Source organism: Plectropomus leopardus, chromosome 6 (assembly GCF_026936395.1).
Source record: "Plectropomus leopardus strain MGB_pleo_1.0 chromosome 6, ASM2693639v1, whole genome shotgun sequence".
NCBI classification, from domain to species: Eukaryota; Metazoa; Chordata; class Actinopteri; order Perciformes; family Serranidae; genus Plectropomus; species Plectropomus leopardus.
The window spans coordinates 38,749,208-38,765,153 of record NC_142181.1 but is presented as its reverse complement, the minus strand read 5'-3'; the positions used below and the strand labels follow the sequence as shown (position 1 = coordinate 38,765,153).

At 39.7% G+C, this 15,946-nt stretch overlaps 1 protein-coding gene across 4 annotated transcripts in view; it reads right to left on the bottom strand.

Annotated features, from left to right (window-relative positions):
- sez6b (seizure related 6 homolog b) overlaps positions 1-15,946 on the bottom strand; it is a 422,519-nt gene that overhangs the window by 154,329 nt on the left and 252,244 nt on the right. For all 4 annotated transcript variants that reach the window (XM_088079418.1, XM_088079416.1, XM_088079417.1 and 1 more), the window contains exon 4: positions 9,616-9,805. In XM_088079418.1, the coding sequence (XP_087935544.1) occupies positions 9,616-9,805 (190 nt within the window). The remainder of the gene's footprint in view (positions 1-9,615; positions 9,806-15,946) is intronic.

Sequence of the window (15,946 nt, the reverse complement as noted above, 5' to 3'; positions counted from 1 at the left end):
GCACCATTCATAAAGGTAAGACATATTTCACTCAGCCATGATTGTAGGCCGACCTCACTTTGGTTTTATTCATATTTGACGTTAAACAAAATAAATATTCATTCAGTGGCTATTTTCAACATGCATTCATTTAAACCCTCAATAGAATGCTGTTTCAACACATATATGTCCTCTGGCCTAATATCCTGCTGAATAGATTAATATTTGATATTGACATAAAGCTCACACCGTGAACACAATATTAACTTTCTTTCTCGGACTGAGAATTACAATGATGATTGTGTATTAGATTATGGTGCATACAAATATGGGGATGGTATTTTTATTACATAACTGATATTTGATAATTGATTTTGTTTCATTTCTTTTTTTTTATGTTGGTATGTTAGCCTGTTGGATGCTTTTTAAATTTAATTTATTGGAGATTTGTTTTATTTTATTATTTTGAATATATTAATTTTATATTTCCTTAAAATCTTTTTTTTTTTTTTTTTTTACCTATTGAAATCATTGATTGGTGTATTAAAATGTGGTGATGTATATATGAAAATTCAATGAAATGCTAATTATAAAAATGTAGCACGATGCACAAAATTTGTTCTGATGTGAGGGCATGTCCTCAGTGTGTGAGAGTGGACATGTACAACTGCATAATGTTATTAAGATAAATGATGATTGTAATGAAAAACGGAAATGTTCTAACAATGAGAGCACATCCAATTGAGATCTGACAGTCCTCATAGTGTAATAATTCTGCTTTGATAACTATCAGATTGCAAAATTACGGACAATCTGCGTCTGAGAGCTTGCTTCAGGTGGGAGGAGACAGGTAGAAACACAATGTTTTTTCTAGAAAACCTGCCAGCATGAATTTGTTGTCTGTGGCTTAATCCATACAAGTCTTCCACCTCATTACCTGCTCATTTTAGGGAAATAACATTTAATGCATCATGTACATTCATGGATCCTGCATGTTACATAGCTGTACATTCACATAATAACCATTCTGGCATTAGCACGAGAATGACATGGAAAAAATACATGTCTGGGTCACATATTGTAGATCGCCTCATACACTGCATTACACAGTGAGATTTATTGTGTAAATCCGAAAAGGCCCCGTAATAAGTAGAAATATTGAAGGCTGATGTGGTTACAATTTCCAGCTTCCAGTGTTGTATGCATGTCAGAAATGACACATTGCGAAGTGATGTGAGTGTGAGCATGTTTTAACAATGAATACAATCACATAACCGTGGCGACAGTTGCAACAGCAACTCAATGTGATGAATCCTATCTCAGCCAACACATGCACTTCTTCACTGCTCCGGCTATTACAATCCAAAACACTGATCGTATTGATCAACAGCATTTCTTTCATTATTTCAGACAAAAAGCCAGGGAGGGAGGGAAAGCTTGAATATAGACTATTTCTGTTGTGTGTATCCATGGAAAGTTTCAGCTCCATGCGTGGGAGATTTAACTTGTATAGTTGCGTCTGTTGTCTGATTAGTGGGTTAGTGCAAATGCACTTATAAGGGGAAGCTAGGAGGAGCTGGTACAAATAACCTCTTTAAGCCTTATAACTCTTCTATTATGTTGGGAAAAATGCATCTCTAATGTAACATTTTAGCTGAATTTACAGTGCTTGTTCAAGGCAGAAACAAGGCAGAAATATCACGCTGTTATACCACCTCACCGTTCTGTATATAACATCTGATCGCAGAAAGGGTATGATCTAATCTATGAGCTGGACCAGAGGTAGTAACAGATCCAAAACGAGGTCTGTGTAAAACATAAAGTTTGAAAGTACTGAGAATCTGGATACAGCCATGGAGGCAGGACCTTGTTCATTCCAATGAGAGATGCTCATTGCTGCGTGAAAATAAAAAAGCACTTATAAATACCCGGAACTACTGGCCCATGAGGCCGACGCACTAGAATCTTATGGCAGCTGAGCACAGCCAAGTGTTGCCAAGCTTGTAACTTCCGCTGTCAGAGCAGCAGATATCCGGTTTAGCATTTTGCTAGCTTGAATGGCTGTCTAAAACTTTAATCTTGCGGCTCTTTTAGATTTTCCAAATGTTATTGAACTGGGTCGTTAAAATCTAGATAGTGAAATGAGTTGTTTGCGGGCGTTTTGATGCCCACAAAAAATAATTTACTGATTTACAGATGTCTCTTTCCACTTTTGGCCACTATGTAAAATTTGCATCAGACCCTGGCACACTTCCTGGGAGCTTGCCAGAAAATGGCACAAGTGTGACGTTTTGACAAGGTGTTTATGTGTGCGACCTACCACGGGAGATTTATAAAGCATCTGTTAGCATATTGGCTTAGAAGAAGAAAAAGAATAGTATCCGTGAGTGTCCACAAACTGGGAAAACAATGAGTTTCAGGAGCTTCTTACCCTCTGAGCAGAGGACGAGTTCAGCTGCCATGAAACAGAGAAGATAATTGATGCAATTGACATGTTATGCCTTTGTTATTGTTTATAAAGCACTGGAGACACATATTATTTGTCATGCTGGTGGCAGAGGCCCATGTGTTTAACATCACACCCGTCATGCCTCTTTGGATTGCGGGATGCCACGATACAGTGTATAATCACACACTGGAGTGGCATGATGCGGTATAAAGGGGGACACTATAGGGATTTGCTGCCCTAGAGTGTGATGTCTGAATAAAAGCGTCTTTTGACTCAGACTATTCAGATATACTCACAAACTGGTAAATAATCAGAGAGAGAGGAGACTGGAGCGCTGCTGGTGTCCCTCAAACCACCGGTGCTCATGGAAGGGAAAAATGTCCAAAATAAGAGGAAAACTTTTGGCCAAAAAAAGAAAATGGCACAAAAAAAAATCCAAGTCCAGGCACTCAAGTAGGTTTGAAAAATGTAAAAGGCCTTTAATTTAATGTGCTAAATTCATTAAAATTACACCAACGCGTATCGGCTTGCGCCTTCTTCAGGGTGCAGTGACACAAAGACAAACAGAGTAATCATGGTTGCAGTTACTATAAATGTGCACAGCTGAGCAAGAGTGAAACATGCAAAGTTTGTTCTGACCTGTAGGGGCAGTGCTCAGTGAATACAAGACAGGAAGTACAAACATGAGATCCTCCCATATGCAACATTTCTAGCCTCTAGAGGCACCAAACAGCAAACACATAGGGAGGAATATGAAAAAATAAATATAAGAACAAGATCCCTGAAACAACACAAACCCTGTTAGGGGTGGTGTAGGCAAAGGAGGATAAAATCCACACTAAAAATCAAACATTAAAGTACAGCATTTAGCATTAGTGAAGATGACCCTAAAGAAAAGAGAGAACAACCTGTGTTACAACTCAAAATTGGGTTGCAAATTTGGAAACCTGTCACATTGACCCACAGCACAGAAGAAGGTTAAAACCAACAATAAATTCCATTCAGTGAAAGCCAGTTTTTAACCGGGTACAATCCTGTCTGAACAACACTCGGGCAGCATAAAATTTCTTTCTCTGACAGGCACTGACATCTTCATGTGGCCAGCCAAATCTCACTCTGGGCAGTGACCGTCCATGTCATCCTATAACGTGTTAGGTATCCCTGCCACGTCAAGCTTTGATGTTCCAAGTTAGGTGTGAGAATGGGTTGCGTGACCACGTAATATAACAGAGCGTGAGTAGACTTACAGGGAAGATGGGGAGGTGGATGGATCTTACTTTTCGACTTTTGTGATAACTGACTTTTGTGCAGAAACCTGTAGTGCATCCAGGCACATTATAGCTTGATGTGAGAAGGATACCAAAAACGTCATAGATTGACATGGAAGGTCACCTGACCGAACAAATTTGGCGTGAGAATGTGTTGACATAGTGGCCTCTTGAAGTGTAACAAAACACCATTAAAAAGTATTCTTTTAGCCACTGAAATCAAATTGTAAAATAATGATAAATAACACTAACCTGCAAGGAGCTTGGATTAATCCAGGATAATATTCATTTCTAAATGACTAAGTACCTTCAAAGCCACACTTATTCTGCTTACCCCAAATTTTCTGTTGCCTCTATTTACAATGACATCTTCCAAAAGTTGCTGAAACTTTCCAAGGACCTGCGAACTAGGCTGCACTAGTGACTGTATGTCTCAGTCAATTCAACAGGGCTGGTGATAGCTATATGGGCCATACAGTGTGTGGTGTCTGTGTGTGCGTGAGGTCTAGAGGCCGGGGCTTTCTTGTTGATTCAGCTTCTAGCGGGGCTGAGCGAAAAAACAGACTGTCTCAGAGGGGAGGTGAATTTAATAGAACAATATGAGTGTGTGTGTGTGTGTGTGTGTGTTTGAAAGAGCAAGAGAGATAAGAGAGAGATATAGAGAGGGAGAGAGAGAAAGGAGCAGTATTAAGAAGGAGAATATTGAGTTGTTTGGTCTTGATTCTCACTTTTAAAATCAATCTTCCCCTGCAAACCCAACATACCTTGTATCTACTCATGTTCCAACAACACATCAATACATAGTGCTGTCCTTTTATTAAATATGTGGCTGGGTTCTTTAACTGCTTGCTAATACATTTTTTTAGAAAGTTGCCAAGACCTTAATGTACCTCTGATTATAAAGAAGGTAGAAGAAGAAGAAATAGAAGGTAGATTTATTGGTCATTTTTTAAACCAAGGTTAAAAAAAAAAATTCCGTGATCCTGCTACATCTTTGGAGTTGAAGGATCAGTTGATTAAAATCAGCAGCTACTATGAAAATTCCATCCAGTTCCTTGAGCATGTTGCTGCTGGTAGCATCATTCAATTCCTGCAGTGCATTTTTTGAATTTGAGTCTTCAGGTCAGTCCATCCAGTGCAACAGCTTGATCTGGGATGTTAGGGGCTAACCATGTCTCTGTGAAGATGTGCACAGAGCAGTCTCTGATCTCCTGTTACTGAGTCAGCCTCAATCACATGTCATCCAGCAGTCTGTTCTCATTGGGGTGGCTAGATAGGGCCATCAGAAAATCTTGGGATGGCACCAAAACCAAAAGCAAAAACTGAATTTCAGGAGGTCATTTATGCTTTTAAAGAATAGTGGCTATATACTGTATGTAGAGAGACAATACATCACATCCTGATGTACTTTTTTAACAAAAAATGTACAGGTAGTATTACTAATTATCTAATCTGCACAGACCAATATTGGCATTTTTACCATTTTAAGTTCCACAACAATCCCGTCTAGATGTTTGGCAACTCATTGTTCTTCAAATATTCTGTCATGTCCAGGAAATTATGTTGATTTGTTTTTTGTTTGTTGCTTGCTCATTCTCTCAGTCAGGTCTAGTACTGTGTTTTGTTTGATACTTTGTTAACAAGTTCTGAGTTTTGTTTGTTACTTTGTTAACAAGTTCTGAGTTTTGTTTGTTACTTTGTTAACAAGTTCTGAGTTTTGTTTGATACTTTGTTAGCTGTTATTTTTGTGATAGATTTTTTCTCAGTCGAGTGATTTTCTGTTTTTTAGTGTTTAAAAGTTTTTTGCTTCCTCCATTGAGTGATTTTTAGTTTTTGCCATTCCTCAGTGTGAGAGTATTTTTGTTGCACTTTGTTCAATAAATCGTTTTGTTGATACTTTTGTCTCTCAAGTCGTTTGTGTTCTAGTCCAAGTTCAGTCTTGTCATATTCCTTTTGTCCTTTTCCTTAAAAAAACAAATATGCAGCTTTGATTTAAAAAAAAAAAATAACACAGTCAAGTAAAGAAAATGTTTGTATTTTGATTGGATTTATTTTAGCTGATAACAATCCATTAAAATATGCTTAAACAGGCTAAAAAACTAAGGACATCTCGAGTCTATTACATCTGTCATTTAGTGTAAAAATGTGCAAAAAATCCTGAAAAGTGCTCATTAGAAGTTCCCAGAGCCTGAATCAGTGTTTTTAATTGCAGAATCTGGATAGGTAAGCTTTTTGAACCTTTGGTAGAAAGTGGAGCTCAAGCAGTCAGCAGCCCAATAGTGGCTGACGTCATTTCTGGCTTATGTGTACACACACGCACGCACGCACGCACGCACACACACACACACACACACACACACACACACACACACTTATCAAAGCTTCATCTAGTTTCTCTCCCATTTGGCCAGCAGTGGAGCAAAAGTAGCAAACACAGCACAGATTGCTTTTAAGCAGCAGGTAATGATGTTGATGCCACTCTTTAACGTGGAAGTTTGCACATACCATCTGCGCTTTGGAGGGCAATCAATGGAAACAAGCATAAATGAAGAGATATCAAGGAGTGGAATCTTTACACAGTTTTCAGGGGCTGAGATATGACCAGCAGGACCAGAACTGACCTCCAATCCTTGAACTGTTAAAACACCACATTTACAAAAGCCTTCAGAGATTTTCACAACAAAGGCAGCTGCAGAGGATGCCTTCACTCCTCTGTCATTTGCTGGCTGCAAGGTAAAGTCTGTTAAGGCCGCTGTCGCACTCCCCCCTCCTTTTGTGTCTAACATGCTTTGGAGCTCTGTGTGTATGTGTGTATAGGTGTGAAAGTGCTTGTGTGTGTGTGTGTGTGAGTGGTGCGCAAATTGTAGACTGATGCTGTCCACCTGTGCGGTGCTGCCAAGGAAGAGGATCTGATTGGTGTGCAGCTACTACTCTTCAATCAGCCTATGGGAGCGGCGAACCACCACACAACCCCCTAAGAAGCCTGACTCTCACTTCAGTCTTTGCGTCTCTCTACTCCAGAGACAGCCTTTTTGCGTGCCTCTATACTTTTGTTAATTCTGAGGCACTCGTTTGTTAGATATTGTGATCTTGGGCCTTAGACTGTGGTTAGAGCAACTTTTTGTGAATTGTTAGTTCTTTAGTTTGGTTGGGTGCTGTTTACTTGTATTTCTGGTTTGGGTTAGTTAGTGTAGTAGTTAGGTTTGTTTTCATTTATTTATGGGATTTATTCAGTAAAGAAACAACCTCCAAGTTAGAGTCGCCTTTTGTTATATTTATTTGTTTATTAAACAGCGCTCATTGGCCCTTTGTTCAACACACAATAACTTTTATAATAAATAAAATAAAATTTCACCAATTACATCTGGTTTCATTGTTGCTTCCCTTTTCCCCTCTCGAGCCGGGTCGTAACAAGTCTTTCCAAAGTCTCTCTTGAATATGTCCACTGCAATAATTGCAATACAAAGATAATGTGTGAGGTAATCATGTGGCTGATGGACAGCACTAGTTATTTTCTGGCCGACAGATTAGCACATTGTGTCAAGAAGTGATAACATACACTCAGTCACATGCTGCCCACAGCCCGCCCGCAATACAAGACAGGCAGACTTTATGTGCTTGATCTTAACAGATGAATCAAGTCCATCTTCAGAAGAGTAAAGAATAGTCAAAAAAATACACTGAAGTTTGCTTGTAATTTTCATTATTTTGCATTTTCTAGGTGCCTGTACCATTTTTGGATCAGCAGTGACTTAAATTAAAAGACAAAATTTAAACATGTGAGCAGAACTATAATTGAGGGGTTTATATTAATGGTTATAATGTGCACCAATGAAAAAAAAAAAAAAGATCCATGATCATAGTTTGCTTTGTCCAAATTCATGACCATACTTTGCACCTGAGAGTTATTTCTGAAATTGACAAAAATGTATTACATGTAAATTTCATGTTTGTTGTTTTCTAAAAATTCTACCTTCATGCTCGTGTCTTCTTCAACAATACGTTAACATCAAATACTGCTGCTTGGTCAGTGATTTTGGCATCAGATACCGACACCAGAAGCCACCTTTTGCATTGGTATGATATGCCGGCAGATAGTGTCAATTTATAACGCAGCCAGATGGCACCCATCGCAGCAGTGTGTTACCCTGCCAGTCAGCTGTAACGCACCTGATTTGGCGGTTTGTTTCACCACTGGTCGGCCGGAAGGCATCTGTTGTGGAAGTATGGCCACCAGCTGGCCAGACAGCACCTGTCCCAGAGATATGATAAGCCAACGGTCGGCTGGAATGCACGCATTGTGGCAGTATGACATGCCACCAGTTGGCCAGACGGCACCTGTCGTGGGAGTATAATATACTACCAGTTGACAGAAAGGCACCCCTTGTGGCAATATGATTCCCTGCCGGTTGGATAGAGAGCACCTCTCACAGCAGTATGATATGCAATGGGTTGGCTGGACCGCACTTGTGACGACAGTATGATCAACACTGGTTGACCAAAAAACACCTGTTGCAACAGTATCATAGATTTTCCGGAAGGGCAACTGTTGAATCGGCCACCCGTTGACCTGACGACACCTCTTGCGGCAGGATGTTACACCACCACCTGGCCAGACAGCACTTGTTGCAGCGGTACGATATGCTACCAGTCAGCCGGAAGGCACCTGTCACAGCAGTATGATATGCCACATGATGGCACCTAACACGGTAATATGATATGCTAGCAGGCGATGTCACTTTATAACCGAGCCAAACAGAGGCTGTTTTTGTGGAATGATGCGCCACTCAATGGCGTTAGTTTGAAACACTGCTGCTAACAACGTAATATAAGGAGCTGGAAAGTCCCTATAGGGTTGATGGGAGGTACTGTGAATGGGTTCAACAAACCCTGGAGGCTACTGTTTACTGTCCATATGAATGCTAAGCCACATCATGGTGTTTTCTTCTAAACCTAACCTTGTGCTTTTCTTGCACAAGAAAAAAAACATGAATATGGGGTGTTTTACCGAAGTTGTAAGTCTATTTTGAAAAACTATATGCATACAGGCGGCACAGTTGTCCCAGAAGGGAATTTGCTTTGCAGCAACATAGTAAAAACACATAAAGCACAAACAATATGAAGAAGAAACAGAAACAAACAACAGATGACAATCTTTCCACAGGGTGACTTGCACCTGTGCATAATTCAAGCTCCAAAGGGGCAGATTAAAAAATGTCCACCATAACTCAATAGAGCCTATGATAATTCAGTGAGCATCACTGTCACCCCATCATCATCATCATCATCATCATTATCATCGGTACTACAAGTACAGTAGTACTGTCACCCTCACCCTGTCATTGTCATCATCACCATTGTCATACTACTACAGCAAGAGGGTCCCAGATTTGAGGTTGGGGCAAGGTTCAGACCTTGGGTGGGGGGATTCATCTGTGCAGAGTTTGTATATTTTCCCCGTGTCAGTGTGGGTTTTCTCCTGGTTCTCTGGCATCCCCCCACAGTCCAAAGACACGCAGATTAATTGGTGACTCTGAATTGGCCGTAAGTGTTCATGTGAGCGTGAATGGTTGTCTCTATGTGTCAGCCCTGTGCCGACCTGTCCAGGATTTACCCTGCCTTTGACCCAATGACAAGGGGTCATTGGCCGGTTATGGCCAATGAATGAATGAATGTTTGCACCTAACGAGAAGAAACTGAAGGCTTCCTGTGAAAATGGAGGTGTATTTTGAAAAGACACAATACATGTAAAAGTTGTAAATTGACACTGCATCCCGTAACATCAACAACAGACTCAGGCGGATACCTAACGTGTCATATTTAAACGCCAACCATGCTGACCAAGCAGCAATATTTGGGGTTGGGATGAGAACGTGTTTATTTTAACAGCATGCAGGTGGTGTTCATTCTGACACTCACCTTGGTATCTGAACAGGACTGATCCAACCTGAGACCTCTGGCTGTGGAAGCGGATCGAGATCTGATTACTGTGGCTTCGTACCACCAATCCCCTCATCAGAATGGACTCGTTGGCCAGCATGGTGTTCTCCCCATGGCCCACATCTTCAAACACCATCTTATCTCCCTCAGATAGATTCACATTCATCACCTGACAGAAAACAGAATAAAGATTAGAACATTTATGTGTCTAGAAATAAAACAACAAAAGATCTGGATTTTGGGATCAAGAGTCTATCAAGACCTGAAGCAGGAGACCAACTATAAGTAGGTTCCCATTTACCTTCAAATCGTGCAAATTGGAAAAAAAAGTTAAATATTTAAAATGAAAACACGTCAATAAAAAAACTCCCATTCCTCACAGGAGGTGGTATTTAAGGCTATTCGACAAAGTAGTTGTTTTTTTTCGCAAAACTGCAATAGAAACACTTTTTCGCTTCTATAGGTCACATGATGTACAACAAAGAGTCAGATGGCATTTTAAAAAGCATGACGCTGCATGTGTGGACACAGGAAGAGACTGAGATCTTCTTATGTCTTATATGAGACAAAGAAATTACAGCAAAATTAGATTTGAAGAGGCAATAAAATGCCAGTATTTATAAAGATCTCCAAGCAGACATGAGTAAGAGGGGCTTCTAGAAGTCGTGGAAAATATTATGATCGAAGTGGAAAACTCTTGTCTTGCATAACATGCCTATCTCACCTTCAACTGGAAATAAGCTGCTAATGTTTTGAATATCCATCACCATGCTTCATGGAATGTTATCACTAGAGGAGAAGTGGCAACGCAGTCATCTCACAAATCAAGTTCAAATCAAATCAAAGCATAATGAGCACAAAGCACAACGTCCACCTCCTACTCACTGCATTACAGTAATAAAATTGTGTTCATTGATCACAGCCTGATTGCCTTATTTTTCCTCAGATTTTAGTTATAAAAGCCTATACATAAAACACGTTTGTTTTGGTTCAGTCTTCCTTGTGGCACTTGTAAATCCCAGAGACACTGTGTTTATGGCTGGTCTTCAGTGGCAAAAAATGTCCCTCTCAGTGTATCCTGCAACCAACATGCCTCCTATTATTATTTGTTGAGATCCTCCCTAAGGTAAATGGAAATACAATGAGAAAAGAGGCTCACCCTGCAGAACTGTAGAAATAACATGCCAACTGTGACTCAAGGCGGCTGCATCAGTTTGATAATTAGAGCAAATGTTTGGAGCAGAATGTGTTACACCTGCAGCTGGAAAAAGCAGTAAATGTGGCCTGAAAATAACAGTCTGCTTTGTATAAACCTACACATATGATTTCCAAAAAGATTGAATAAAGCCATAAAAAGTTATATATTCTCCCAAAAATGTTGGATGGAGAATTTAGTAGCCCAGTAAGCTGACAAGGTCAAACATCAAATAGGGAAAAAAGTGGCAGCTAAAAACTCTGAAAATAAGCTATTAAAGGTGTCATTTGTCAAATTTAGATAGATTTGGTGGCATCCAGTGATGAATTACAAATTGTGACCAGCTAAAACTCCTCCCCACTAGAATTCTTTCACTGTCCTTTTTTCAGGAGATTTTCATGGGGATCTGAGTTATCAATCTGAATTATTTACTTGAGTAAAGGAGTTGAATCAGTACCTCTACTTTTACCAGAGTCTTTTTTTACACAAGTATGTGTACTTCTACCTAAGTACGTGAATACTTTTGCCACCTCTGGATATAAACGGCTTATTCTAAGGTATTGGAGAAAAGGCAATGAGCAACTTGATAAGAAATGTTCCATAAATTGCAAGAAATTTGTAGATTTAGAAAATATATAATTTTTAAAGCTAGAGAAAAACGTCTAGGGAGAAAAGAAAAAAAGCCAGGAAAAAAACTTGTATAACTATCAAAATTTAAAACTATGTCAAAAAATATTATAATTTTATGCACTTTTTCCAAGTCTTGTTTGCCTTGATGTTTTGATTTTTTAAAACAAATTTAAGGTAATTTTCTTTTTTAATTTTTTAATGTTCTTTTAACTTCTTGGTCATTTTTGTTTGTTTTTTTTTGGTCACTCATTTCCTTTCTCCCATTTTGAAAAACAAAATCAAGCCAATTTGCTAATTTAAAAGGCTTAATTAAGTTTCTGTTTGTTTGTTTGTTTGTTTTGTCAATCACTGTGTCCAAGTGTGAAAGGATCTTCATGCTTAAGTTATTTCTAATTATGCCATATTTACTTTCCATTTTTAAAACTCTTATAGACTTTTTTTTGCACTCATTGTATCCCAGCATACTGTTCATTCTTCTGTATTGTACAGAGTAGTTCTGTTTTTTTGGGGGAGGTTTAGCACTGTGTTGAAGATATTTCAAAGCGAGTAAAAACCAGAGTTAAATTATTAATATGCTTGAACATTCTTGACCAATACATGTATAAATATGACTGATTCACAGTGGCGGCCCTGCGATAGTCTGGCGACCTGTCCAGGGTGTACCCTGCCTTCCGCCCGATGACAGCTGGGATAGGCTCCAGCCCCCCGTGACCCTTACGAGGACAAGCAGTTATGGAAAATGACATACATATGTAAATCATATGTAAATATCATTATTTACATAATATGTATTCGCAGTCATAGCCATTCGCATCAAAATTGCAACTGACTCGCTAACACTTTACAACAGCAGTCCCCTAAATTATTCTGGATAATTTAAAAAGTGGTATAAAGGCTTTGCACAGAGTTTATCCATTCAGAGTGGCAGCCATTATTGTTGCCACAGTGTGCTCAGTCATCAGCTGGTGAGAAAGCATGGCACAGAGAGATTTCCAATTTCAGATCAGATAATAAAATGCTCCTATTATGAAAAGGCTTCGGGGCATGGGAATGCAAGCCATCATGGATTAATTTGACATCTGAAGCTATTCGTGCTCACAATTTGTGATGAAGGGGTTATTACTCACACAGTTGAAGTGCTTGTTTGCACTTAAACTTGCATGATTACTCTCATGAAAAAAATATCAGCAGTCTGATGAAGTGAAGAATGTTGACCTGAGATGCTCGGCGGGACCTCGACCTGTGGTTTAAGCGATGTCTATGACAAGTGCAGTGCAGTGACAAACATTTCATCATTAACAACGTATCAGCTTGTATCATACGAAGCAGTGTTGGAAGTGTGCTTTGCATAATGCTTGGGTACGAATCAAAAGTAGGAAATATGGAAAAAGCCAAATGGCAATGTAGAGCTCAGTGATTACACTGCAGATAAGCCTGATAATTGTCAGCTTGTCTCCTTCGCTGACAGCACGTCTGCTGAGAAATGTGGCTTTTATCAGCTTTTATCACAGCGGGTATATCTTTATTCAGGCGTTAAAAGGAAGGGGGAGCCTTGCCTTCACATGGCCCTCCATAGATCATATCAACTGCCTCCTATTTTACCAAGCTGGGGGATAAATCCACAGGTCTCCTGAGAAAAGCTGCAGAGGGAGTCAGTGGTGATATGTTGCCGCTGACAGAACACAAGACGTCATATTTTGTTCATTTTATGTGAACTTACAAACCAGACTCTTTGTTAAGGGTGTAAAAAAAATTACACTTTATGTATACGTGTTCAATAAAACACATAGTTAAAGACAGTGTTGGGCATAATTACATCAAAATGTGTCTTGCTACAAATACAAATACTTGCTCATCAAATATACATAATATCCCAATAATGATGACGCCATCATCTACCTGCTGCAGTGAGCTCCTTTGCATCTGGATGGTGGAGGAGGCACTGTGAGGATCACATTCTTTGATTTCTCAAGTGCTTTCAACACCATCCAGCCAGTGCTGCTGGATGAGAAGCTGTGGGGGATGGGTGTTAGTGGCTCTGTGATCTCCTGGATTACTGACTACTTGACAGGCAGGCCACAGTTTGTCCGTCTGGGCAGTGTCGTGTCTGATGTGGTGGTCAGTGATACAGTAGTTCCGCAGGGGACTGTGCTCTCACCTTTCCTCTTCACGTTATACACCACTGATTTCCAGTATGACTCCGAGTCATGCCACCTGCAGAAATTTTCTGATGACTCGGTGGTTGTTGGGTGTATGAGAGAGGGAGAGGAGGGGGAGTACAGGTCTCTGGTGGACAACTTTGTGGAGTGGTCTGAACAAAATCACCTGAGGCTGAATATTAACAAGACCAGAGAGATGGTGATCGACTTCAGGAAGAAGAGGACGTCTTCACAGCCTTTACAGATCCGGGGGGGAGACTGTGGAGGAGGTGGAGGCCTACAAATATCTGGGTGTGGTGATCATCAACAGACTGGACTGGAAATCTAACACTGACGCTGTGTACAAGAAGGGGATGAGCAGACTCTACTTCCTGAGGAAGCTACCATCCTTCAACATGTGCAGCAAGATGTTGGAGATCTTCTACCAGTCTGTTGTCTCCAGTGCCATCTTCTTCGCTGCTGTTTGTTGGGGTAGCAGCATCAGAGCCAGTGACACCAACAGACTTAATAAAATCATTAAGAAAGCTGGCTCTGTGGTGGGTTTCAGGCTGGAGACCGTGGAGACTGTGGTGGAGAGGAGGACACTTAAAAAACTGCTCGCCATCATGAACAATGCTGAGCACCCCCTCCACCGCACACTGGACCGACAGCGGAGCATCTTCTCCAACAGGCTGATTCAGCTTTGCTGTAGAAAGGACAGATACAGGAAATCTTTCCTGCCACAAGCCATTCATCTGTACAATAACTCACCTCTGTCTGCTCTTTAAACTGGTCTTAGCTCCATGTCATTGATGTTATTTATTCAGATACTGTCGGTTGTCTTATATTCCGGTCAAATTTTGCATACTGTACCTCTGCAACTGCATTCACTCCGCACTTTACACTTGTATATATGTTTATATGTATAGTCTCTTAGTTTTTAGTTTTTTAAGCGTATTCCTTTTATATTCTATTAATATTGTTTGCTCTTTATTCTCTTTGTTCTTACTGTATGGCGCTGCTACACCCCAATTTCCAAGTTTTGAGATCAATAAAGTATATCTATCTATCTATCTATCTATACAAAATACTGACATAAGAAAATGTATTACATTAAAACACAAGTAATCTGTAATGTGAACAGAGAGTTAAAATAATCACCTTGCAGTTGTATGCCTCTGTGAACCAGTCAAGTTCCACTTATGGTTCACATCCATGTCAGTGAAAACATGGACACTTCACTCACATCTTCTTCTCGGCAGAGCAATAGATCTCTACAATTACCACGGTTTTAATTAGTGTCACCAATTCAGTGTCTGACCAAATGTCTCTCTTTCTGTTTCTGAGATATTATGTTAAATAACAGCCATAAAAGTGTTTTTGCAGAACATTATGATGTCACAGTTTACCTTTTGGATACAAAATGTCATCACTTTCTAACTTTTTCCTACAAGACATTTGTGTGAAATTTTATCATAATTAGGGTATGAATTGCTGAGCATATTTTGTGAGGTAACAGTGACCTTTGATTTTCATCTACCTAATTCTAACAACTGCATTCATGATTCCAAGTGAACACTTGTGCCATATTTGAAGAAATTTCCCCAAGGCCTTCTTAAGATATTGCATTCACGAGAATGTGATGGATGCAAGGTCACAGTGGGCTTGACCTTAGGCGACCAAATTTTAATCAATACCTCAAAGTGTTTTTGAAGTATAGTGTTTACATGAATGAGATAGATACAAAGTTGCAGTGACCTTGACCTTTGAACACCTCTGAACAACAGTTCTAGTAATGTCATTCTTCAGTTAAAGCGGATTGTGTGCCAAATTTGAAGAAATTCCTTTAAGGTGCTCTTGAGATAACATGTTAATGAGAATGGGACAAACGGACAACCAAGCAACATAATGCCTCCGGCCATGGCTATCACCAGTGTGGAGGCCTAAAACCATGATATACTAACTACTATTATCACATTTTAGACATTTTTCACCCTCAATGTGGGTCTGAACCGAAAAGAAAAAGGTTTGTGTAGCTGTTACAAAGTTTTCTTTTTAGTTTTAAATGTAAAATGAGGGAGGAATTCATGACTGTTGACACTTAAACCCACTTAATACTGCTTATATAATATTGTGCATGCTCAGTCCATCATTCAATTACAATGCACTTATTTAAGCTGAAACTTTACTTGCAGCCCACGAACAGCCTGAATGCGACATGAATGACTCACAGTGTATGTGCTCAGCGGCCTCTGCAGTGAGCTTGTGTATAACAAGTCATAATGTGCCGTTAATGAACTCATGGACACAGCATCAGGATAATAGTGTGCTAAACAAAGGGCATCAC